This window comes from Phragmites australis, chromosome 2 (genome assembly GCF_958298935.1).
Source record: "Phragmites australis chromosome 2, lpPhrAust1.1, whole genome shotgun sequence".
Taxonomy (NCBI): Eukaryota; Viridiplantae; Streptophyta; class Magnoliopsida; order Poales; family Poaceae; genus Phragmites; species Phragmites australis.
This window is the reverse complement of record NC_084922.1, coordinates 40,566,216-40,592,023: the sequence shown is the minus strand read 5'-3', so window position 1 is coordinate 40,592,023 and position 25,808 is coordinate 40,566,216. Positions and strand designations below refer to the sequence as shown.

The window sequence follows — 25,808 nt, the reverse complement described above, 5'->3', positions numbered from 1 at the left end:
CGTGAACACCATGACACAAGATTAGGTCCTAGAAATACTGTAAATCCATTTATCGATCGTCGATCATCTAGACAACCAGCCCAATTAGCACCACTAAAGATATTCAAGCTCACAATTGTTGAAGGTTGAAGTTTTAGTCCAAGATCAAGTGTCCCTTTGATATATCTCAGTAACCACTTCACAGCTGCCCAATGAGCATTAGTGGGGGTCTACATATATTGACATACAGGGTTGACAGCAAAGGAGATGTCAGGTCAAGCAATAGTCAAGTTTTGAAGTCTCCCAACAACACTTCGGTACTGGAAATATTCAGACTCATTTAGCAATGTCACTTGTCGTCTTGTCATCTTTTCATTAGAAGCCATAGGAGCTGACAAAGCCTTGCAAGAGTTGGATGATGAAAGGAAGTAGGGGACTGCACACTGGATGAATCAATGTTAGCAAAGGGAAACTTTTTCATCAAAAACTACATCTCGAGAGATATATACCTGACTTGTAGAGGTATCAAAACACTTGTACCACTTATGAGAGAAGTTGTACCCTAAGAAAACACATTGCTTTGTTCTGAAGCTTAGCTTCTTTCTGTTGTAGGCTCTCAAATTTGGCCAACATGCACCGCCAAAAACTCGTAGAAAGGACTAATCCTGTTGGGTATTGAACAATATGTGCATAGGATTATTGTGATCAATAGTGGAACTGGGTATCCTATTGATCAAGTGACATGCAATCTGAAAAGCCTCATCCCAAAAGTTTAAAGGCATATGAGATTGAGCTAAAAGAGTAAGGTCGGTATCTACAATATGTCTGTGTTTTCTTTCAATAACCCCATTTTGTTGGTGTGTGTGTGAAAATAAGATGTGATGTGTGATGCCTGAGTGACAAAAATATACATTAAGTCTATGATATTCCCCCTCCCCCCACCCCAGTCTGATTGGACACACTGAATTTTTGTGTTCAAAGAGGTTTCAATAATTCTCTGAAACAGAAGAAACACATGTTCAACTTCTCAAATTTGCTTTTGAGAAAATAAATCCACACATATTTTCTATAATCATCAACAAAAGAAACATAATACTTGGCATTATGAACTAAAGAAATGGTAGGTCCCCATACATCAGTGTGAATGATCTGTAAAGGAGCAGGAGTTTCATGGGTGGAGGAGGAAAAAGGTAGTTGATGTGCTTTGCCTTGTTGACATGCATCACAAATGTGGCTAGACGCTTCTAATGGACCTACAGCTAACTTATTATCTTGAAGAATCTGATGGACAACAGGAGTGGCTAGATGACCAAGCCGTTGATGCCAGAGCTTCTAGGTTGCCTTGCTTGACAAACCGCCTATCAAGGAACATTATTGGGAAGAATTCAACCAGTGCCAACAACCGAATTGTTCTTTTCGTGGCCATGTCCTTAACAAAGAAAGAATTTGGGTAAAACTCAACAAAAGCGCTATTTTCGGAAGCAAGTTTAAGGAAAGATAAAAGATGACGATTGATATGAGGTGTATGTAAGACATGATTTAGTAACAAAGGATGAGTAGAGCCAATAATAATTGTATTCCCTATGCGAGAGATTGACGAATATGTTCCATTGGCCACCTGCACTTGAGCACCTCCATGGTAGCACTCCTTTGTCGTTAGTTGCTCCAAATCATGCATGAGGTGGTTCGTTGCTCAATTGTCAACATACCAGTTATTGTCAATTGCATAATTGTTATTGGTGACAGCAGCAACAATCTTGTTGTTTTTGTCGTTCTGATAACTGTGATTGAACCAGTGCCAACAACCGAGTGCATCGTGTCCAGCCTTGTCGCAAACCTGACAGATCACATCATGAGCACCAGAATTACCAGATTGGGAGTTGGAACCAGTGTGACCACTACAACCTCCCTGAGATCAACCGCCACTGCGTCGTTGGCCACGGTTGCTTCTTCCATTGCCCCTTCCATGACTCCTGTTAAAAGCATTAGTAGTGGAGACCTACATGGTTATGTTATGTTATTCAAGCCTGAGCTCATAGCTCAGCATCTGGGCGTAGACATTGATGATGTTGACTGTATCAGTGTGACTGGTGATGCTCGTCACCAGTGGATTAAACTCAGATCCAAGACCCCGTAACATATACGCAATCAATTCTTCATCATCCAATGGCTTACCAATAACTGCAAGAGTGTCAGCAAGATTCTTAACCTTACTGAAGTACTCGATGATGCTCATGTCCTTCTTCTAAATTGTGGCCATTGTCATGCGGATTTGCATCACAGGGGCCCCTGAACTAGAGGCATGCCATCTTCTTGATGGTGGTCCAGTCGTCGCCCGAGGTTGAGCAGCCAACGACGCTGCGAAGCACCTATGGGGAACCATCCAAATAGTATTCTAATTAATCATTAAATCAGTCATTTCACTAATCACGACTATAATGATTAATCAGAATACCATCCCGATAGTCCTGACATATGTTTTGTATCTAAGATCGGAACACACACATTTCAAACATATACCATCACAACAAAGCTTAACAAAGAGCAAGTAATTAAAATTATATTACAAGTTCTTAAGTATTTACAATTTCTGATAATTTACAACAAAGGAGAACTAAGAGGACAATAAATAGATATACTCCTAGACAAAAGAGAAACAACGCAGTGAAAGATAAAAGCTATGAACAACAAAAGGATAGATGGAGCCATATGCACTTAGACTTCACCCCAAAATAACGTCACCCAAGTAGTTTCTTACTCATACTCGCCACCAATATTGGTGGGCGTGAAGTAGCCAAACATTAGCTCCTCCTCGCCGGTAGCACTTGAAAGAGCAGCATGAGTACGAAGGTACTCGCAAGACTTAATCTATAATGGGTACATATAAATAACCCGACTCTAAGGATCATGTATTTGGATATTAGCAAGGAAACAGCCACACAGTTATGTAAATTTATATAAAATGCAACTTTGACTCAAGTGTGTAAGCACCTACACCTAACCAACTACACCTTTCTATCTAGAGAGCAATGTCATAAACATAATTGTGACGGAACCAACATAAATATATATATGAATAGAACCATCTCAACCAAAACCCAACATACCATACTATATCATCCCACATTCATGACTCTACGACTGCTGCAAATGAACAGAAGCATGCTCATGACTGACAGCGCGATAATTCAAATTATTTTTACATCCTGCAGGGGTACTCCTTTACCCACAAGATTTGGGGACCATACGGCTTGCATGACCATATAGGTGCACACAAGGGGTACTCATGTCAACCCTTCCCAAGTAAGCTCCGACCGATTATGACATACGCCTCTATGTGCGGGGGTCATCTAGAATTACTCCTAGAGCAAACTAGATACCCCGTACAAGCATATTATGCTGACAACACCTAAGACGTTCAAAGCAAAGGATCATAGCTACATGAGGTATTCGGCTTATCGTTCCCATGTGCGACATGTGGTGAGCGTGAAAGTGCTAAAGCCAACTGCAACAACGGCCGATGCTTAACCGATTCAATGCATCGGCGACAACATTCGGTTTGCCAGGATGATAATGAACTTCGAGCTCATAGTTCTTGATCAGCTTGAGCCATCTTCTCTGTCTCATATTCAGATTGGCTTGAGTGAAAATATATTTAAAACTCTTGTGATTCGTATAGATACGGCAAATGTTACCGAGCAGATAGTGACGTCGTATCTTCAGAGCATGCACAACTGTCACAATCTCTAAGTCATGAGTTGAATAATTTTCTTCATACCGCTTTAATTGGCATGAAGCATACGCAACCACTTGACTTCTTGCATGAGGACACATTTGAGGCCTATCCGGGAGTATCGCAATAGACGTCGAAACCCTTCTCCACTTCAGGCTGAGCAAGAACGGGAGCGGTCGTAAGCAGTTTCTTCAAGGTTTGGAAAGCTAACTCACATTTGTTCGAACACTCAAATACACTCTCTTGCTTCAATAGCTCAATCATGGGCTTAGAGATCTTGGAGAAGTTATCGATAAACCAGCGGTAATAACTCGTGAGTCCAAGAAAACTCTAAATATCAGTGATATTCTTGGGTTGAGTCCAATTGAGAACCTCTTGCACCTTGCTCGGGTCAACAACAGCTCCATTCTTCGATAAGACATGACCCGAAAAAGTGACTTCATTGAGTTAGAACTCACATTTACTGAATTTGACATAGAGTTTGTGGTCTCAAAGACAGCTAAGAACAACTCAGAGATATTCTACATGTTCTTCTTTAGTCTTGGAGTATATAAGAATGTCGTCGATGAAAACTACGACAAACTTATTGAGTTCCTCCATGAAGACCATGTTCATCAGATAAATGAAGAATGGCGAGTCATTGGTTAGGACGAAGGACATAACAGTAAACTCATAAACCCGTAATGGGTAGAGAAAGTCATCTTTAGAATATCCTCCAATCAGATCTTTATTTGGTGATAGTCCAATCTCAAGTCAATCTTGGAGAAAACTCGAGCACCGGTCAATTGATTGAACAAAATATCAATCTGAGGGAGTTGATACTTGTTCTTGATAGTTACCTCATTAAATAGACTGTAATCAACACACATCCGTAATGTTTGGTCTTCTTCTTCACAAAGAGTTCCGGGCATCCCTAGGGTGAGGAGCTCGGATGAATGAAACCCTTTAAGAGCAACTTCTGAATTTATTTCTTCAACTTTGTAAATTCATTCGACGCCATCCGATAAGACCTTTTTGAAATCGAGACCATACCGGGTAAAAGATCAATAGAGAATTCTACTTCTTAGTTGAGTGGCATTCTTGTTAATTCTTCCGGGAAGACATCAGGAAACTCGCACACGATAGGAATATTCAAGAGATCCATGGCTGTGACAATCTTCAGGGCATAAAGATAAGAATCAACTTCCTTAAATTTCAGGTGAATTTGAGTGTCGGACATGTCATCAGGAGTGATGGTCCTCCGAGCACAATCAATAACGGCTTTATTCTTGGCAAGCCAACTCATTCCCAAAATGACATCTATCCCCTTGGATTCGATTACCAATAAGTTTGCGAAAAAGGATATCCTATTGATGAGAACCGACGCCTTAGACATAACTTGATCGGTAAGGATGTTGACTCTCGATGCTTATATAAGATATGGTGTAGGGGTAGTGCTAACCCTTAACTTGTGATGCTGAGTATAACCTTTCATGATGAACGAATGAGAAGCTCCGGAGTCAAACAGAACAGAGGCAGTATGTGAATTCACAAATAACGTACCCATCAATACGTTTGCAACCTCGTGAGCTTCTTCAGTGGTGGTGTAGTTAACACGATCGTACTTAGGAACTTGCGCCGTCTTGGAAACTTGGAGAGGGGGTTGAACTGATCGTGGAGGCCATGGAGCAGTCGCCATAGCTCCCGGCTTTGGGAAACGACATTCTCGCGCGTAATGCCTGTCACACCCACAGTTATAGCATGGGTCGCCAGGGCCACCTGTCACACTTTCTTGCAATCCCGCGGGTCTTGGAGGTTGTCCTTTTGAAGAGGAGAAAGATGGATATCGCACCATCCACATTGGCCATGGAGCAGCCAAAGTCATCATGTGAGATGGAGGCTGACTCTCCATACGTGGACATTGAGAGCTCCTGCCTACGGAAGGTGACGGAACCCTCTTGCGCTTTTTTTCCTCCTGGTGATTCTTCAGCTTGAATTCGACCGTGAGGGAGGTGTTCACCAACTTGTTAAACTCGGCGAACTTATGAGCTGATAGCCGGTCTTGCATCTTGGAGAAGAGGCCATTCACAAACCAATATTGCTTCTTCTCATCGGTGTTGACCTCATCCAGCGCATATTATGCAAGGTGGTTGAACACCTGCACGTATTCAATGACTGATTTGCCTCATTGCTTGAGGTCCAGAAACTCACACATTTTGATTTCCATTAACCCCTTAGAGATGTGATAGTCACAGAAGACTTGGCGGAACTCCGCCCAAGACACCCGATGGTTGACGGCGTGCATAGCAAGGTAGTTAGTCCACCACACGCCAGTGGCATCCTGAAGTTGATGGGTGACAAAGAGAGCCTTCTCATGATCCTCGCATCGGAGAAGCCCAAGCTTCTGCTTAATCACGGAGCTAGTGGTCTGTGTCGAGTGGGTCCTCAGCACGCGTGAAGGTGGGCGACTGAGTTCAAAGGAAATCCGTGAAGTCGTCGTGGCGTCCGACCCTACCTTCCCCATGAAGGCTCGTGTTATGCATGAGAGCTTTGAGGAGCGCCATCTGAGCTTGACAGTTCTGCTCAATCTACATGAGCGCATCTGTCATGCTCGACGGTGGAGGCGGTAAAAGGTTATTCTCATTGGAACCCTCAGGAAGATCACCCAAACTGTCGCAGGTCCTCATCCTATTGTGACAGTAACATGAAAGAGAGGTTAAGGTCAAATTCCAACATAGCAAAAATAGTGTAAGTTAGATATCACTTGCTTGGATCCATAATATCATATATTAGGGAAAATTATACAATATGAACAATGGGGAAATAAAGACATGCTCAATCTCTATCTACACGTTTGTTTTTCGAGTACATCACTCCCCACAATCATCAAGATCACAATCATCACCCTTCGCGCTACTTTTTCTTTCTCACGAAACGGTGCTTGTGCAACTTGCTGCACAAGCGACAATTCACACGTCGTTGCCAACGTATTCACTTCTTTTACCATCACCTTACAGGACACACAAGGCCCCTGCCTCACACTGGTTGAGCCCCCGATATTTATCACTATCGGGATGTGTTGATGCAACATGATTCATAAATGATATCATAAAAAGAACAACACGATACAAAACAAACAATTTAAGTGCAGCAACCAACGATACGTTACACTTATGGGTATAATATAAGTTCATACATATTAGCAAGAGGAGGCACGAAAAGAAACTTTAGTGGGTTACCTTAGCGAAGTTGACACATTTCATTAACCCACTTCCAATGCATTTTTAGACTAATTCATTAAACCAAGCTCTGATATCACACTGTGGGGAACCGTCTAAATAGTATTCTAATTAATCATTAAGTCAGTCATTTCACTAATCATGACTATAATGATTAATCAAAATAACATCTCAGTAGTCCCGGCATGTGTTTTATGTCCAAGATTAGAACACACACTCTTCCAACATATACCATCATAACAAAGCTTAATAAGAGCAAGTAATTAACATTATATTATAATGTTCTTAAGTATTTACAATTCCTGACAATTTTAAAAAAATAGAACTAGGAGGACAATAAATAGATCAACTCCTAGAAAAAAGAGAAACTACGTAGCGGAAGACAAAAGCTATGAACAATAAAAGATAGATGAAGCCATATGCCCTTAGGCTTCTCCCCAAAATATCGTCACCCGAGTAGTTGCCGACTGATGCCCGCCACCAACGTCAGCGGACATGAAGTAGCCAAACACTAGCTCCTCCTCACCAGTAGCACCTGAAAGAGCAACATGAGTACGAAGTTACTTGCAAGACTTAATCCATAATAGATACATATAAATAACCCAACTCCAAAGATAATGCATTTGAATGTTAACAAGGAAACAGCCACACGGTTAAGTAAATTTATGCAAAACACAACTTTGACTCAAGTGTGTAAGCACCTACACCTAACCAACTACACCTTTCTATCTAGAGAGCAATATCATAAACATAATTGTGACGGAACCAACATAAACATATATGTGAATAGAACCATCTCAACCATAAACATACCATACCATATCACTCCATATTCGTGACTCTACAACTACTGTAAATGAATAGAAGCATACTCATGACCGAGAGTAGGTAATTCGAATTATTTTTATACCCTACAAGGGGTACTCTTTTACCCACGAGACTTGAGGGCCCTACGGCTTGCATGACCACACAAGGATGTACGTCAACCCTTCCCAAGTAAGCTTCGACCGAATGGGACATGCACCTCTAGGTGCGGGAGTCATCTAGCATTACTCTCAGAGCAAACTAGATACCCCTCACAAGCCTATTATGCTGACAACACCTGAGACATTCAAGCCAAAGGATCACAACTTCATGAGGTATTCGGCTTATTGTTCCCATATGCGACATGTGGTGAGGGCGAAAAGTGCTAAAGCCAACTTCAACAATGATTAGTGCTTAACTGATTCAGGCGGTCCATGACATCTAAGACTCCATTCTTGATCCATCCCTAACGCTCGCCTAAACCTCGTCTGAACCTCATAACTCATACACCCCAACATCAATATCATTTCCTTTGTGAACAAGTAAGTAAGCTCTAAGCTCGTGAATAGGGGTTTAGCCACCACTCGACTTCTACCGATGAACTATGTATTATTAAGCATTCTGATTAACCTTTGAAGTTAGACGTCAACAATATCATACCGAGGTTATAAGGATAAGGATCAACAATAACATCAAGGTATAGGTAATGCAATTAACATAGGTTCTACCTATATAAACCAACATTGGACCCTCTAATCATGCAAACATACATAAAGCATAATTATCAAATTCGACTTCATATGATCCAAAGTAGTAGGTTGAGTATGCTTATATGTTTTCCTTGCTCTTGCTCTTCCGGTGCTTGCTCGACACTGCCTATGCAGCACTCATAGAACTCCAGGAGTTTGGTGCCACCTTCAATCACACTTGCGTCACGCTTCGATCCTTCGTTCTCTAAGGAAGAATGCATGCATGTGATGAACATGAATGAGGTGCCAGATGTATGCTACAAGATGCATAACAAACAAGGATGCATCATAATAACAAGCTAAAAGTGCAAGACATACGAAAGAACAATGAAGTCTACGATCTAAACAACTCCGAAAAGTTGACAGAATCCAGAAGTTCTAGGTTGAAATCGGAACCTTCGGATTTAGAACTTCCAGGTTGACCTCTAGATAGGGGTCCTCGGTTAGCAATTTTTGAATTAACTCGAAAGTTCCGGGTCAAGTTAGAACTTCCAGGTTGGGCCAAAATATTTGTGTTTTGTTCCGGGTGGGGGTGCTTGGCTAATCTTGACTCGAGTCAACTCGGAACTTCCGGGTTGATCGGATTTTTTGGGTTAGCCTTCGAGCAAGAGTGCTTGGTTAGAGCTAAACCGAAATACCCAAAACCTCCGGGTTCTGGCCGATTTGAGTCTCGCGATGTTCTGATGGCATATTCGACTCGCATGTTAAATATATCCCACATAAATATTTATATGATCTAGCCTAAGAGTTCTAGACTCAATTACACTCTAAATCACCAAGGTCTTCGAGTACGACCCAATTCAGGTAACCCGGAACTTCCGGGTTGCTCCAGAGAAGGTTTTTCGCGTGAAAAACTTGGTCGATTTGATTTGTGATCTTCACCGATCCAAAGAGAAGCATATCTAAACTGGCTCAAGGGTTTTAGACCTTACTCACCAACCTAGCAACTCGATTTCCTAGCTCAAACTCATCTAAATTCCTCTTTTGCTCCAAATCGTCAAGAACTCGAGGCACTTTGCAACAAAGCTCCAAAACTCGGATTTCGACCAACTAAAACGTGCATTAGAGCTATGGGATCCTAGGGGACTTACCCAAGGTGCTTTGCTGAGATTGGTGACCGTCGGTTGAATGAGGAAACGGCGAAAAAGCTCATGGAAGAGGAAAATGCTGGTGCTCTTCGTTCTTCAACCAAGAACACCAAAAGACATCAAAATCGGCTCGAATCATTCGGGAATGCACAAACAACTTGGACGGATGGGAAGCTTAGGAGCTAAGGATCACATTGGTACCACATACATACCTCGGTTTCACTTTTAGAGTGAGGAATCCGAGGAGAAAGAGAGAGCTAGAGAGGGAGGGAGAGCTCCTTGCTCTTGGCCGGTTGGGAGGAGAGGGAGCACGGGAGAGAGTGAGGGAGAGGGAGGGAGTGGGTGGGGCTGTTGCTCCATTGAGAGATGGGGTGTTGGGCCACACATGTGGACCCTATTTGCTAGTGAGATAAGATATTTTCAATGCAAGTTTGATTCTTTCTCTTCTGAATTTTCTCTCTCATCCTATTAACTCAAAACGAAGTGTTCTAGTGCTCCAGAACAAAATTGCTAAAATTAAGCATGAAGCCTATGAAGCATAATTATGCTTAAATACGTGATTATGAGTTTTGGGATGTGCCAACACCTCTTCAGAGAGGGAGGACAAGATGGCACTAAGGACCAACTGATGCTGCTTATACCAATTGTGGTACTCTGGGTTGATGGTGATCCGAGGCACGCCATCGTCGCCGGTATGCATGATGGTGGCATTGGGACGAGCAACCGTGCCATCAACATATCCAATGAGGTGATGGCTTCTAAGGTAGGGGAGAAGTTGCACCGTCCATAGAAGATAATTGTTCTAGGACAATTTCACATTGATCATGTGATTGAATGATGGAGTGGGCAATATGTCGATTTGATTTGAGGAGGAAGAGGGAGATGTGGTGAGTGTTTGGTTTCCATTGGTGCTAGCCATTGTGAGTGGATCTTAGCTTTGGATACCATGTAAAGAACTGCAGGTTCTCTGAACCTCTGAATTCAGCACACACTGTATTGATCGATGAACAATGCTTATATACATACATGAGCAGGAAACACTACTAACTAATTACCAAAATCTAAGCCCAACTAATGAGAGATTCCAATAGAGTCATGTGGTTATGGCCCATCTTTTAGTTAGTTGAAGAATCACGCATTGCCTGTAGAATTGGATAGACGTTAGACTTGCCTGTTGTTGACAATGGGGCTTACATAAACAGTAACTAAGGAGCCGATCCAACTACGCCAATTCTGAATATCTTTACAGATAATTATGCCAGACAGAAGCACGACACCTCTGCATGCACGAGCGATTGGATCCGTCGCACAACCCAGTGTCACCGACCTCATGTCCTCATTGACATTGACCAAGTTAAGACGCAACGCGTGGTTGTATGTGCAGACATAATTGCTTGACAGGATTGATTCATGCCCGTTCTCACGACGCTGGTCGACCACTTTCACACTAAGTCAATTCAACTAGGTAATATTACCTTCACACTTTTGCAAATTACGTCGGATCATCTCTCTTTTTGCTCCTTGTATCGCCTGAGAAGCCACAACACATGCCTCACGGTCACAACTCATGCGCGCATGCAATGAGAGCTCGATCCATGATAGTCCTGTTGTCATCGATTCGTCTCTGGAAAGGAAGGGCCCTCCTCTTAACCTCCCCCTCATCAAGCCATAGCATAATCCGGCTCGCCACCGTGCTTTTGTTTCCATCACATGCATGTGCAATGGCACGGCCAGCGGCGTCACCTCTCTTTCAAGAGAGAATTCCTCTTGTGTTATTGTGAATTTTACGATTTACTTATATGTCATTAAATACGTCGATGACATATAAATCTATTAATATAAAATTTTTTTGATGAATTTGCAGTGCCACGTGAAGAGAAAACCATGTCCTCGAAACCATGGCCGGACGCTGTGTAGGAAGGAGTACGTAGCTATCGATGACCAGAAAGTAAAAGAGGCAAATCTTCGAGTGATCCTGTGCAATAATCGATCCTGTGCCTGCCTGCCTGGAGACGACACTATAGCGTCTCCTCGAAATGTGCCTCTGCTCCTTCTGCCGTCGTTGGATTGTGCCTACTGCCTAGCGTGTATGCAGCAGCGAGCAGCCTTTATGTAGGCCAATGTGGCAGGAAGAAAAGCAGAACAGGAACAGTAGCTGTGGTGTTGAGGACTGAAAAATGTTGACCAGCTGAGACTGGTAGGAGGAGGCTAGGAGCTGTATTTCACTGCACGTTTCCCGCTGACGATTTGGGCGGCACGTACTTCGGTAAATGCCTGCTGCCTCGTCAGGATAGTGGTGGATATTGCGTGCGTACTTTTAATTTGGTGAGAGCAGTAGCCTGGTTAGCGGTTGGTGCTGTAGATTCCCGCCATCTGCGTGACTCTGGTGAGATGAGGACGGACGGACGTGGACTGCTAAAAAGATGGCCAAGATACGGAGGAAGGGGGAGGATCCTTTCTTTTATATTATTTTGGTTGAGTGTTGATCATTCTCCCTCAGGGTTGGGGAGAGCTTCTAAAGAGGAGCATAAACAATGGGCAGTTTCAGTAGAAAGTTTCACGGCACATGGCTGGAGGAAACCCGGCTAAATATCACTTTGCAATTTTGCATGCAGGAACGGTGCGAAACAATGCAACAGATATTCTTAACCTCTTCGCACGTCAGTCAGATGGGCACGAGTATATCACTCTCGCTCCACCTCTTCACCGTGCTCGAGACTTCGTCCCGAACACGGAAATCTCGTGACAATCTCTCGGGGGTTACACTTTCTCCTGCAAAAATCATAGGAAATTCATGTAGCCGAAAAAGCATGAATTTTTCCCGATTCCAGCAGAAAATGAACAAGTATATTTTCTACGAATTCTTAGTACTCCCCAAGCAGATCCTCATCAGAGGATTCTTCCCAGCTGGACGCGCCGGCCAAAGACTCCTCTAGCAAGTCAGTCAGACGCTAAAGAATTCGGCAAGTCTCGGAGATGAAATGTGCATGAGTCATGACGCGCCTCCGGAGTTGGTTCCACCACTACCAGCACCGCCCTAGACCTCCCTATAAATACCCCACCTTCGCACCACCGCGTCTCGCACACCACCTCATCTGATCATCTCTTCGTTCTTCTCCCTCCTCCAGTGCCCAGCTACCTCCTCCAAGGAGACAAAGAAAGTCAGGACAAGGGAGAGAGGATTAATTGTTCGTGCTCGGTTGGCGGCAATGGCACGCTGCTTGGTGTTCATGCTGCTGTTCCTAATCTCCTCCCTCATCTCGACCGTCGGCCTGCTGGTCGAGCCGCCCGCCGAGCTGCTGCAGCTCGGCGATGTCGGGGAAGGCCGGCTCAGCGTCGACCGGTCCGATGTCCTCGAGGCGTCACGGGACTTTGGGGGGCTCGCCCGCGCCGAGCCGATGGCTGTGTTCCACCCGCGCGGGGCCGGGGACGTTGCGGGACTTGTCCGCGCCGCGTACGGGTCCGCCCGCGGCCTCCGCGTCTCGGCGCGGGGCCACGGCCATTCCATCAGCGGGCAGGCCCAGGCGCCCGGTGGGGTGGTCGTGGACATGAGCCACGGCCCCGGCGCCGAGGCGAGGGCGAGGGCATTGCCCGTGTACTCGCCCGCGCTGGGCGGGCACTACGTGGACGTGTGGGGCGGCGAGCTGTGGGTCGACGTGCTCAACTGGACGCTGGCGCACGGTTGGCTCGCTCCGCGGTCGTGGACGGACTACCTGTACCTGTCCGTGGGCGGCACCCTCTCCAACGCCGGCATCAGCGGGCAGGCCTTCCACCACGGGCCCCAGATCAGCAATGTCTACGAGCTCGACGTCGTCACCGGTGAGCTAGCTAGCTTTTTTAGCTAACCCTTCCCTTATCCTTCCCCAACTCCTGGTCCGCGACATGCAAACGTTCTGCATCGTCGAACTGACGCACATGCGTTGGCAGGGAAGGGAGAGGTGGTGACCTGCTCGAAGACGCAGCACCCGGACCTGTTCTTCGGCGCGCTCGGCGGGCTGGGGCAGCTCGGGATCATTACGCGGGCGCGCATCGCCCTCGAGCGTGCTCCCCAAAGGGTAACCACAGCAACAAACAACATTCTCTCTGCTCTCCCTGCATACGCACACTCGTCGCCTCCATCGATTAGTTAATTAACACAAACATTTGTGCCAGTTAATTACTATACTCTTCTAATGGAGTAGCCCCATTTGTTTAGTCGCTGCCGTTAATAATCTCCCTGTCGCGCGCGTTGTCGCCGTTAATATCTTCACTGCGCCTTTCCCGTTCTCTCGTGTCTCGTGCGCCAGCACGGCAGGAGGAGGCCGGGCAGCGCGAGGGCCGTCGCTGTGTTGTGTGTGCCACCGGCCTCCTTTCCAACTAATGACCCGATAGGGAACCGCGACACATCAGCCACGCAAGTGGCGAGCGCGCGGACGAAAGCACCGGGCCTCTAGCTCTTTTGTTAGGTACATCACTTGCCACATGTCGATCAGGTTGGCCCCGCCCGAAAAGACCCACCCGCGTTGCTAATTATAAACCAGCGAAGGAGGCGTGGCTTCATCTTCACTTCAGCCTTCAGATGGCTGTAGGGATGGTGGGTTTCCGGATTTTGAGGTCCGTTTAATCAAAATTATAGTTGTACTTTTATATTTATTTTTGTATTAGTAAGTGGAAAATAAAATAGTATACGAGCTCTTATATGGATTAATAGGCTGTCCGCTGCATCCTTAGCTGGCTGCCTGGAAGGAGCAGCCTTTTCGTTACACTGTTCAGAGTCTACCGGAAAGGGAAGTCCTCGTTAATGATTAATTTATGCGTCTGGTCAGGTGGTCCTGAGTTGTTGTGGTCGATCCATGGCCATGGGTCCTCGTCGTCGATCAACTTGCTGACCGACTATCCGTCGTCGTCGTCGTCGTCGCGGCGTTTTTGTTTAGCTCGTGCGATCTTTCACGAGATTTTATTCCCCCACGATTAGCGAACTAATCTCCATGCTAATCGGTACGGCCGGGGCACTAATTATGCATGCATGATCGTGGCAGGTTCGGTGGATCCGGGCGCTCTACTTCAACTTCACCGAGTTCACGGCGGACCAGGAGCGCCTCATCTCCCTCCGCGGCGGCCGCCGGTTCGACTACGTCGAGGGCTTCGTCGTCGCCGCCGAGGGCCTCATCAACAACTGGAGGTCCTCCTTCTTCTCCCCGCAGAACCCCGTCAAGCTCAGCTCGCTCAAGCACCACTCCGGCGTGCTCTACTGCCTCGAGGTCACCAAGAACTACGACGACTCCACCGCCGGATCCGTCGACCAGGTCCGTCCGTCGGCGCTGCCTTTCTTTCTTTAGTGCCATTGCAATGTTGCACCCTCATGTGATGTGATTTTGGTTATAGAATAAGAACCGCCCCATTTTAGGTCGGCTAGCCAATCATTGAGGCCATATTTTTTTCAGCTAGTTATTGGCGGTTTAGTCCGTAATACTAGTAGTATAATCGATGACACTCAGATGCATGCAGTAGTAGATCGTAGAGAGGAGGATCTTGCTACTAGATCTCATTACGTTGGCAAAAAGCAATGTTTTATCGACCACTTAATTACCTGTATGATAGTAGAAGCTACTAATCCATTTAAGCTAGTGAGCTAGGAATTGAATAGTATATTAGTACTACAAACTAGCACCGGAATGTACGTCGTAAACTGAATAAACTGTGATTTTTCAAAATGTTTGATCTTTAGGAGGTGGATGCGCTGCTGGGCGAGCTGAACTTCCTCCCGGGCACGGTGTTCACGACGGACCTGCCGTACGTGGACTTCCTGGACCGCGTGCACAAGGCGGAGCTGAAGCTGCGCGCCAAGGGCATGTGGGAGGTGCCGCACCCGTGGCTGAACCTCTTCGTGCCGGCGTCCCGCATCGCCGACTTCGACCACGGCGTCTTCCGCGGCGTCCTCGGCGGCCGCACCGCCGGCGCCGGCGGGCCCATCCTCATCTACCCCATGAACAAGCACAAGTAAGTAGATGCGTGTCCAGCCGGCTGCCAACTTGCTCGATCTGCCTCTACGCGCGCACGCGGCGGGCGCTTCCAAACCTTCCCAGCCCACATGCAGCGCACGAGATCGCACATGTCCCGCGCCGTCCGACGGCGCCGGTACGGTCTCGATCACATGCGGCGCGCGCACAGGGCACGCGCGGCGCAGGTGCCCGCTCGCTGGAGCGATCGAGTGTGCCATGATTGGTGCCACGCGAACAACCACTACTAGATTAGTAGCGACAGATTGCTGCGGATTAATTAAGGGGGTATTCTATCGCGCTCGTAACTAGCCAGGTTGCCATCGGTCTCGCGGCTGGTGGCGCCGACCTGCTATATTAAACCGGCGTCGCGAGGCCTTTCCACGATGCCACGAGCACGGCACAGTCAGAAAAACGGCTTGGCTAGCTGAACCCCCGTCCCCTTTACTTTGGGGCTAGTGGCCAGATCGATGCATCAATTGATTGTTGCTTTCAGCTTCAGCACATAGCCACAGACACAACCTAACAAGTGAAATGCCGGCCGTATCAGAATCATCAGACGATGCTGCTAAAAACTGCTGCTTTCCTACTCCGCTCCAACCTCTCGCGCCGATTAGGATACTCACCAATTGCACTTGTAGAACCTGCGGACTAGATCAGCCTGATCTGACCCCGTGCCTTGTGATTCGTGCGTGCAGGTGGGACCCGAGGAGCTCGGTGGTGACGCCGGACGAGGAGATGTTCTACCTGGTGGCGTTCCTGCGGTCGGCGCTGCCGGGCGCGGGGGCGGCCGACCCGGCGCGGAGCCTCGAGGCGCTGGCGGCGCAGAACCGGCGGATCCTCGACTTCTGCGCGCGGGAGGGGATCGGCGCCAAGCAGTACCTGCCCAACCACAAGGCGCAGCACGAGTGGGCCGAGCACTTCGGGGCTCAGCGGTGGGAGCGGTTCGCGCGGCTCAAGGCCGAGTTCGACCCCAGGGCCATCCTGGCCACGGGCCAGGGCATCTTCCGGCCGGCCGACTCTCCGGCGCCGGAGGCCGACTCCTGAGCTCTGGTTGATTCAGCTGCTAGGTACATTACCGTTTACTGATTAGGCGCGTGTAGGTAGTTACAGCAGTAACCATAGAAGATTTAGTTGGTTCGTTGGTCCGGTTGATGTACAAATGTGGGCGGTTCGTGTGGCATAGCTACTGGGATTGATTCTGTATAGGGGAATGAAATTAACGTGTCGTGTTCATGCAACTGCAAGCGAATTTTGATGGAAGAATATCGGCGTCTGCCTCCGAATTTTGTCGGCCTCCACGGACCACGGATACGAGCGATGCTGATCAACAGGCATCCTGTGTGACAAGTGACAACTTTGTTACAAACAGGGAATCAGTTGATTAGCATGCACTAAGGAACAGGTTTGGAACAGAAGTCGTCCCTCCGAGTCAAGCACGCACTTCCACAGAGGAATACTCAAAAGTCACGCACTTCCACATATCAAGGAATCAAAATGGAAGGCAGCATGGACCAATGGTTCGACATGTAGTAGCTATGATCAGGGACTATTTATCATATGAATAATAAATTATTGTTCATGCTAGTTATTATTAGCAGAGTTTTTTTTCATCAAAGGGAATATATGTGCACCCACACTTCATAACGTGGCTCCATCACTGGCTATGAATGTGCCATGTCTGTGTGACTGTATACGGTTTTTTTAATTCCAAATTTCCAATCGACATCAGACTATGACTATCAGTGGCTCATCAGTTCATGGCATCACTACAAGATCTCCCAATACACATTCATCAACCATCACGAAAGTGGCGAAGCCAAAGCTCGACGAAAAATATCACATGGCCCACTTTTGAGCAGGGCGTTACATGTCCCCCGCTAACGCGAAATATTGCGAAGCTGACACATAAATACCACGAAAGAAAATAAAAAAAAGGCCACGCGATTGGTGGTGGTAGACAACGACGAGTGACGACTCTGGCAACGCCGTAGCGGCGGCGGCAGCAGGGACACGGCCAGGTTCATGGCTCCTTCTCCCCGGTGGTCCTCTCGCCGCCGATGTTGTCACACGGACCGCCAACACTGCGGTCACACACCTTTGACATATGTGCGTGCACCACATCAGTCTGCACACATGCACACTCCATTATACATGGCTTGTCTTGGCTTTGGCTATTTGATATGCTCAGGAGTCCTCCGTCCGGGAGAAGCAGGACCGATGCGACCGTCTAATCTGCTGCACCAAGAACTAGCTGTTGATTCGATTTGTACCATTGACAGAGATAGTGTTTCAATAAAACCATGAACAGAGACATAATCTGGCCGGCAGGCCTCTGGTGCTGCGAACCATGCCTAGAAGTAAATGCATCCAGACGTTCGGAGTCCATGATGGTATAGAACTGCAAATCCGTCGTACGTGTACAGAAAGGGTGATAGGGGATGCTACCTTCTGCCCCCTGTATGGCTTCCTCCACTAAAAAATGATGCCGTTGTGCTGTTTGTCTGGTGCTGCCGCACTCAGATGGCTGCTCACTTGCTGTGATTGAGGAGACTGTACTCGGATGGTTGGCGTCGGCACGAACCTGAACTCGAATGGTTGGCAGCGGTATGGTTGATGGGAGAACGCCGGAATTGTTGCATGTTAAGAGCTTGGATCGGTTTGTGACGTCGCAAGCCAAGTTTTGTGCATATGTACCATGTAAGGAGTCGTAATTTGGGTTGATTCCCTCAAGCAGATGCAAAACCTGTACATGTACGTGAAGAATTACGCAGGAAGCCAGGACTAGAACAATGCGATGGGTAAAGAATGTTATACCTACCTACGTCGGAGTCGAAAGCCTTTCCGTGTCACCATGTCCATGTGTGGTGATTTGGGTCTTGGCACGACAACTTCAATGGTAACAGGCTCACAAGTCGCAGCCAATCAGAGAAACTGAGCCATACAGGCCTTCATTTATCATGTTTCTGAAGGTTCGGCTCGGTGTGACTCTTAACGCTGAAAGGCCAAAAAATCAGTTCTAGTTTCAGCCCAGGCTGGTGGGTGACTGGAGCATCTTGGGCAGTTGTGCCTTGCAGCCCAGCAGGCCCAAACCATAAAGGTCCTATAAAGGTCTGTAGTTAACCTACCGAAAGAAAAAAATTATAACCAGGTCTTCACTGAAGTGCCACTTCGTGTGCTCTTCATCACATATTTGCTTTATTTTCTTTACAATGGAATATATGTGGATCCTATCTATTTCCCTCTCACAATCAAACATTGCCCCAGATCAAAGCTGCTCATAAATCTTTCGCAAGACTTGTAACCTTGACATGTAGCAGACCGAGACGCATCTGTATATTTTCCTGAAGAAACATTCACCAATGACCAGAGAATATAATCAATACATGGCTAGTATCGACGGAGTAATTGCTCATGGGTCTAGCGATATCAGTTTGCCTAAACAATTGGGAGAATATGTGCTCAAAAGAAAATAATACAATGCTGCCAGGTGCCAGCTGATATTGACTTTCTAAGAGAGAGCAAGGAGTCGACTGGGCTGTCCTTCCTTGCTCAACAACTCACAGAACGAAAGGAATTCCCATGGCGGAACCCATCCTTGCTTCATTGATCCATGGCATAGCTTCCCTGCTTACGACCGGAGTAGCTGACCATGGTCGACATCTCCTGGCCACAGGCCGCGATGTCCGCTGGCTCCGCGAAGAACTTCACAGCATGCAGCTCTTCCTGAACGGGATGGAGGCGTGCAGCGGCGACGGCGGCGTGACCGCAGAAGCATGGGTCGTCCAGATGAGGGATATCATGCTTGATTCGGAGGACGTCGTCGATGTCTTCGACGCCAGTCAGGTGCGCAGTTGCAACATCCTCGGTAACCTGAGAGCACGGTGCAAAATTGGGGCTCGGATCAGGCGGATCCGGACCCAGCTGAGCGATATCTCCCGCCGTCGGTTAGAGTACAGAACACAAAGGCCTGCAGATTCCAGTGACAAGTGGATCTATGGCCTCTTAGCCTCGTCTCCTCTGGTTCATGACAAAGATACTGTAGGTCTGGATAGAGATCTGGAAGCCTTGCTTCAGCACGTCTTGGGCGGGGCCTCAGATCTGAGCGTCACGTCCTTGGTTGGCATGGGTGGTGTTGGGAAGACCACGCTTGCCAAGAAACTGTACAACCACCCATATGTGAAGAAGCACTTCGACCGCAGTTCATGGGTCTACGTTTCAAACACCATGGAGCTGCGAGGTGTCCTCCGCGAGATGGCCAAGGGGCTGATGAGGATCCCCTCTGCTGAGGCGAGCTCTCTGAATGAGATGCAGCTCCAAGAACTGCTCTTGAGTGGCCTTGGTGGTATACGGTTTTTTCTTGTGCTTGATGATGTCTGGGACAAAGGGCTCTGGGATGTGATCAAGCTGGTACTGCCCAGGAATGGCAGCGGGAGTCGGGTTCTTGTGACGACGCGTAATGCCGTCGTGGCTGAGTCGGTTGTCGATGCGAAGAGTGATGTCCATCGGCTTCAGCCATTGACATTTGAAGATTCCTTTAATTTGTTTGCAAAAGGGCGTTCTTGAAAGATAGTATATGCCCTGACGATCTGAAGGAAACCGCAAAGGGCATTGTGAAGAAGTGTGTCGGTTTGCCCCTTGCTATTGTTGCCGCAGGGAGCATGATGTCCAGAAAAGAAACAACAGACACCGAATGGAGGGGTGTCCTGGCAAGCATTCAGAAGGACCTAAGCAACGGTGACATGGGAATCCAGCAAGCACTCCTTTTAAGCTACAAGGACCTCCCACACCCTTTGAAGCCATGTTTTTTGCTGCTCTCTATCATCCCAAATGACTCGGAGATCTCACGAAAGAAGCTGGTACGGCTATGGATTGCCGAAGGGTTTGTGCAAGAGAAAGATGATGAGACACTTGAAACAACTGCAGAGAAGTACCTCATGGAGCTCATCAACAGAAGCATGATAGAAGTGGCGATGGCAAGCAGCAGCGGGAGAGTAAAGGTGTGCAGAGTGCATGATCTTCTTCACGATCTTGCCATCTCGCTCTCTGAAAATGAGAGATTTTCCATCATTTGTCGTGATAAAAGCGCAAGCACTAGTGCTCGGCGTATCTCATTGCAGACATCTCAGATATCATTCAGAAAAGAACACAATAAAAGATTGCGATCTGTTTTCATGTTCAGCAGTAATGCAGCTGCTGTATTCAAAATCAACACTGTTGCAAAGAGCTTTGAACTAGTAAGAATTTTGGATTTGGAAGATGGACATGTGCTAAAACTTCCAAAAGAGATAGGAGGACTACTTCACTTGAGGTATCTTGGGCTAAGGGGAACTGATTTGAAGAAGCTCCCGAGAACACTGCAGAAACTCTATCATTTGCAAACTCTTGATATCAGGAAGACTCAGATAAAAAGAATCGCATTTCAAATCATGTGTTTGAGGAATTTACGGAATCTAGAGATGAGACAAGATGACCAAAGCATCCATGTCCCTATGGGACTTGCCCAGCTTGACAAGCTCCAGGTATTAACTGGTTTGCAAGCAAGCACAGCTGTTGTTCATGAGATTGCAAGCCTTACTCAGCTTAAGAAGCTTTCTATACAGGACTTAAACAACGACGATGCAGAAAAGTTATGTTCTTCTGTTAACAATCTGAAGGAATTATCATACCTATCCATCTTCTCAGGTGATGACACCAGACCTCTTGACCTTGCAACACTGAAGCCTTCATCATGTCTACAGAAGTTGCACCTAGCTGGATCTTTGCAGACATTGCCGGATTGGTTTGGTCAGCTACATAACCTTACAAAGCTGCGCCTGAGCTTCTCACAACTGGATAACGACCCACTTTCAGTTCTTGCTCCATTGCCACATTTGTTGTTCCTCCAGCTGAACAAAGCATACCAAGGAAAAGTAATGAGATGCTGTTGTCCAGGCTTTTCAAAGCTGAAAATATTTATCATAACTGAACTAGAGGAACTGGAGGAATGGGATGTTGATGAAGGAACCATGCCACGTGTCCAGGAAGTGTGGATCATGTTATGTGAAAAGCTTGCAACAGTGCCTGCTGGGTTGCAGTCTCTTGCTACATTGCAGAGACTGAGATTGGTGGGCATGCCAAACTCCTTTATTGGTAGATTGGGAGAGCTCGGTGACGATTTTGCAAGGGTCAAACACATCCCATCTATCCAGATCATTCAACAGTTTGGGTAACAGTGAAATTTCCTAGCAAGTATGTTTCCCCCTGGTAGCCGTAGCTTAAAGGACTTGGAAGGTAATGATATTGGGGATATTGTAAGACGAGAAAACCTGTTTTCTTTCCTTGTTCTCTGACTGGTGTGCAATTTGTCAACTGTTCTACCAGTATGTTTTTCGCAGCCACTGGAAACGCTTGTTCTGAACAGGTGCTATTACGAGGTTTGTATCCTGGAACTCATTTTAACTTTAAGCGTGAGCTATGGTGCACAGATTTCCACAATTCTAACCTTCCACAGTTCTGCTAGAGTGCTAGGTAAGCAAAACTGAAAAATCACGTGCATAGTCCAAGGTAATTTTGATACGCAAGTTATCCACAGACTTGTGCAGTTCTGCGAATATTCTTAGGCCCATTAGTGCAAATACTAGAAATTTGTGCAAGAAATAGCAGTAGCGGCTCACCGTGAATGCAAGGGAGGGTCCTCCAGATTACGAAACTGCCTTCTGGAGGCGGCGACGAGTGGCTCGCGCGTATGGCCTCCGTGCGTGCGCCCAAGGACTCCATTGGATCAAACCGGCCAGTTGCCGACCACGCCGAACCCAATCGTGCGGTGCGCTCGCTGGCGGCGTGCGCCGGCAGGCCAGCGTCGCAGATGTCGTCCGCGGCGGCGGAGAATGTGAGGAAAGGAGGGGGACCGGGGAGGGCAAGAGCCGGGGAGCGAACGGCGGTCGGCGGAACGAACGAAACAAGAGGCCGACGGATTTGGGTGACTAGACCCAGACCCAGGGATGTGCCTGGAGCATTCTCGCATCACTGAATTCAAATTAATTAACTAACTAGTTATTTTAAATTAGATTAGTAAGTATTCATATGTTATAACGGTTTTAAATACAATAAAAATATTCAATTTATAAAAAATATATTCATCCAAGTTTACAGAATTTACATCATCATCCATTGTTGAGTTATGGTACGAATGTAAAAAATGAATTACCTCATACTTAACAGAAAAATAGAAGGCATTAACTACACTAAATGCTTTTATGAAAATGTAAACAGATTCTACAAGACAAAAAAATTCTAGTAAAACAAATGCTTAATAGAAAACAGTAATAGTTGAAAACATCATATTTTATATTATTACCATGATCAATCTTGTGTCCAAAAATAAACAAGACCCTGTCATGTAAGCTTTTACCTCTTTCAGATTCGAGTTCTACCACCAAACAGGCCATATGCACACATATCTTCTTTAGATTGTCGAAAGTGCATAAAGTACATGTCTTCTCTTTCTTGTTGACATTTGTACCATGTGCTATTAGTTTTTTATTATGTTAAGCCTACTTTGCTAATGGCATAGTGATGAGCAGTTAAGTCAATTTGAGCATCTGGTATTACAAATTTATAATTACATCAGAAAAAAAATTCTTAAAAGGATTGTAACAATGAGACAACTAAAATTTTATAACTCGTATAGAGAAGTGGAACAAAAAATTATTTTTAACAGCAGAAAAAATAATGCACTGATATAACTGTATAATGCTTATAACAAATGATAGATCTACAAGCAGATACTACTTAAAAGTATACCAAGCTAAAATACTTTGTAATTCTACAGGGAGACTTAGCTTTTGTGAACTACAATAATTTGTTAGGGAGCTTATTCAGGAGAAAAAAACAATCAGCAATCATAGATAAATTATTCCTTGCTAGTGCAGGATATACAAATTAGCACAACATATGATTGGGGAAGTTCTGAACAAGAACCAAAAAGAGGACATCGGGCAACTAGCAGTGATATCCATGGGAAATTTTATTCAAGAGCACAATAAGCACTACATCTCAGATCGTTGACTAACACCAAACCTCAATTTAAAATGTTACAGGCTATGAGAGTTCAGCAGCGACTAAGGAGGGAATAGAAGGGTTAAATAGTTAAGGTCTTACCTACGCTGGTAAGTGGTAGATAGGTTGAGTAGCTGCATAACTAAATCGACCATCTACAATAATAATAAGAGTAAATGAACTTGATCGGGAAAGTAACTCTTAGCAAATAAAAAGGAAAAAAAGTGTCAAGGAAGCAAGGAGGAGACGCATATGAATTTTGAAATAAGGTGAAATCTGGTGGAGGAGTGGAGAAATCGATTTGGGAATTGGGAAGAAGGAGAGAGGGATTAATGTGTCAGATGTGAATGGCGAGGTAGTGCGTGTAACCGATGTAGGCAGGTCGTGGGAGTGCACGGCGAGGAGGTCGAAGACGACATTGGCGCAGAGGAACGGGTGCGCAGTGAGGGATTTTAGTATGCATTGTGACGAACGCTAGTGCATTTATGGGAGAGGTATGCAGAGAGCGTTGGCGACGGAGGAAGTGATGGCGACAATGTGTGAGGGAGGAGCGATGGTGTCGGGGAGGGGATGCAAATGCGGGGAGGGGAGGAGTTGGGCAGATAGGTGGTGCAGGATTGGGTGGTTAGAGACGATCGATAAGGCGAGCATGGAGAGGGGAGCAAGGGACAGACCAGACCCACATGCCGTCATAGCGGTTGATAGATATTAAAATGTATCTACGGATATCCACTAATTATTGGTGTCAAACCTTATAAGACCTGAATAATTCTTCGGATTCATTTTCCCTCCACCACATCAAATGACTCTTTGTTTGATGCTTTTCGATTATTTAGATGAGTGTAAAACATACTAAATATGATATATTGTAGTATGATATCATATATAGAGGCCAATGGAATTTGGGTGATCTAGACCAGGGATCAGGGATGAGCGTGGAGCATCCATGAATCCACTTGTTCTAACTAGTTATTTTGAATTAGAGTGGATCTAGATATTTACATATTGCTTAACGTCCAACAATACCTTATACCAGAATAATCCTTCAATTCATTTTCTCTCTACCACATCAAAGGACTCTTTGTTTGATGACTTTCGATTATTCATATGAGTGTAAACACATACTAAATATAATATCATATCGTAGTACAATACGTACACGATATCATGTATAGATATGCGATTAAAATCCCATATCACCTTCACATTGATCGAAACAAATAATTAGCATGCTGGCTTATCACTTACATCCACAATATGTGATCACTGTTAGATGTCGTTTCGTCCCTATTCACCACAAATCCAACCTTTTTTTTTCTTCATATTTGGCCTCTTATTTTTTCATTTGTTTCAGTGAGTTGTACACGTTTTTCTTCTTTACTCTTTTCCAATATCTCACCACCTGCTCTGCTCCCAAGGAGATCTTGATCAGTGAGTGCTCCACTCCTTGTCATCGCTAAATTCCCAATTTCCATTTTGTTAAAATTCAAAAGGTTTAGACTTAGAATAATTCTAAATGGACTTATATTAAGGATCAGGGGTAGTAGCAGTCTTTTTTCTTAGTTTAGTTGATATATGAATATATACAATGTCTTTGTGTTTTGGGAGATTCGAGTTCCATTGGCTACACGAGGTGGCAACATCATCACTGGATGATAATTATTCATAACAAAATAATTTGCAGGAGAGAAAAGGATAAAACTGTCTTTGAATAGTTTGAGAGGTACTGGTATGCCGGTTCGATCTCTCAACTCTCTTTAAATTGCATGACTTCACCACAATCAAAAGATGGTGGTTAAAAACCAGAATGAGACTCTAGAAAGATATTAGAAGAGATTTTGATGGAGCTATGTTCTAGTTTAGGTGGAATTTATGGGAAGAAAGAAATAGAGGATCTTCTAGGTAAAGGAACTCGGAGTGGAGTAAGTTATTTTTCTTATGAGAGAAGATATGGATAGGAGGAAAAGAGCTTTCTTTTTCGGAAGAAGGCCTGTTGGTTTTTGACCTCATTTCGGAAGGAAAGTTCATCCGAACACAAAACGATGTAGTAGAATATTTTTAGGTTGAATTGTAATCCTACTTAAACTTAGATGAAAAAGATCATTATAAAACTTTTTTCTTATTATATCATTCTTCTAATAAAATCTTGGCAACTCTCGTATCGTCTTTTGAAAAAATATTACTAATTTTAATTGATTTTAGCAGTAGACTTGAATAGA

The 25,808-nt window shown here is 45.6% G+C and overlaps 1 protein-coding gene, 1 non-coding gene and 1 pseudogene across 2 annotated transcripts; 2 read left to right on the top strand and 1 right to left on the bottom strand.

The window, feature by feature from the left end:
- Positions 1 to 2,010: 2,010 nt before the first annotated feature.
- LOC133910357 (small nucleolar RNA Z247) lies at positions 2,011 to 2,149 on the bottom strand. Its single transcript, XR_009908526.1, has one exon. It is a non-coding gene; the product is annotated as a small nucleolar RNA Z247 (small nucleolar RNA).
- Positions 2,150 to 12,666: 10,517 nt separating this feature from the next.
- Positions 12,667 to 17,115, top strand: LOC133908866 (cytokinin dehydrogenase 5-like). The gene is made up of 5 exons (XM_062351058.1): positions 12,667 to 13,390; positions 13,499 to 13,626; positions 14,590 to 14,856; positions 15,279 to 15,550; positions 16,248 to 17,115. Exons 1-5 carry the CDS (start codon positions 12,781 to 12,783, stop codon positions 16,594 to 16,596), a joined length of 1,626 nt encoding a protein of 541 aa, XP_062207042.1. The 5' UTR covers positions 12,667 to 12,780; the 3' UTR covers positions 16,597 to 17,115.
- Positions 17,116 to 18,988: 1,873 nt separating this feature from the next.
- LOC133908865 (disease resistance protein RPM1-like) lies at positions 18,989 to 21,970 on the top strand (annotated as a pseudogene).
- The last annotated feature ends 3,838 nt before the right edge of the window (positions 21,971 to 25,808 follow it).

Coding starts and splice junctions, on each gene's coding strand:
- LOC133908866 (XM_062351058.1), top strand. CDS start 12,781: ATGGCACGCTGCTTGGTGTTCATGCTGCTGTTCCTAATCTCCTCCCTC. Junction 13,627..14,589: donor TCGAGCGTGCTCCCCAAAGG/GTAACCACAGCA, acceptor TGATCGTGGCAG/GTTCGGTGGATCCGGGCGCT. Junction 14,857..15,278: donor CCGCCGGATCCGTCGACCAG/GTCCGTCCGTCG, acceptor TTTGATCTTTAG/GAGGTGGATGCGCTGCTGGG.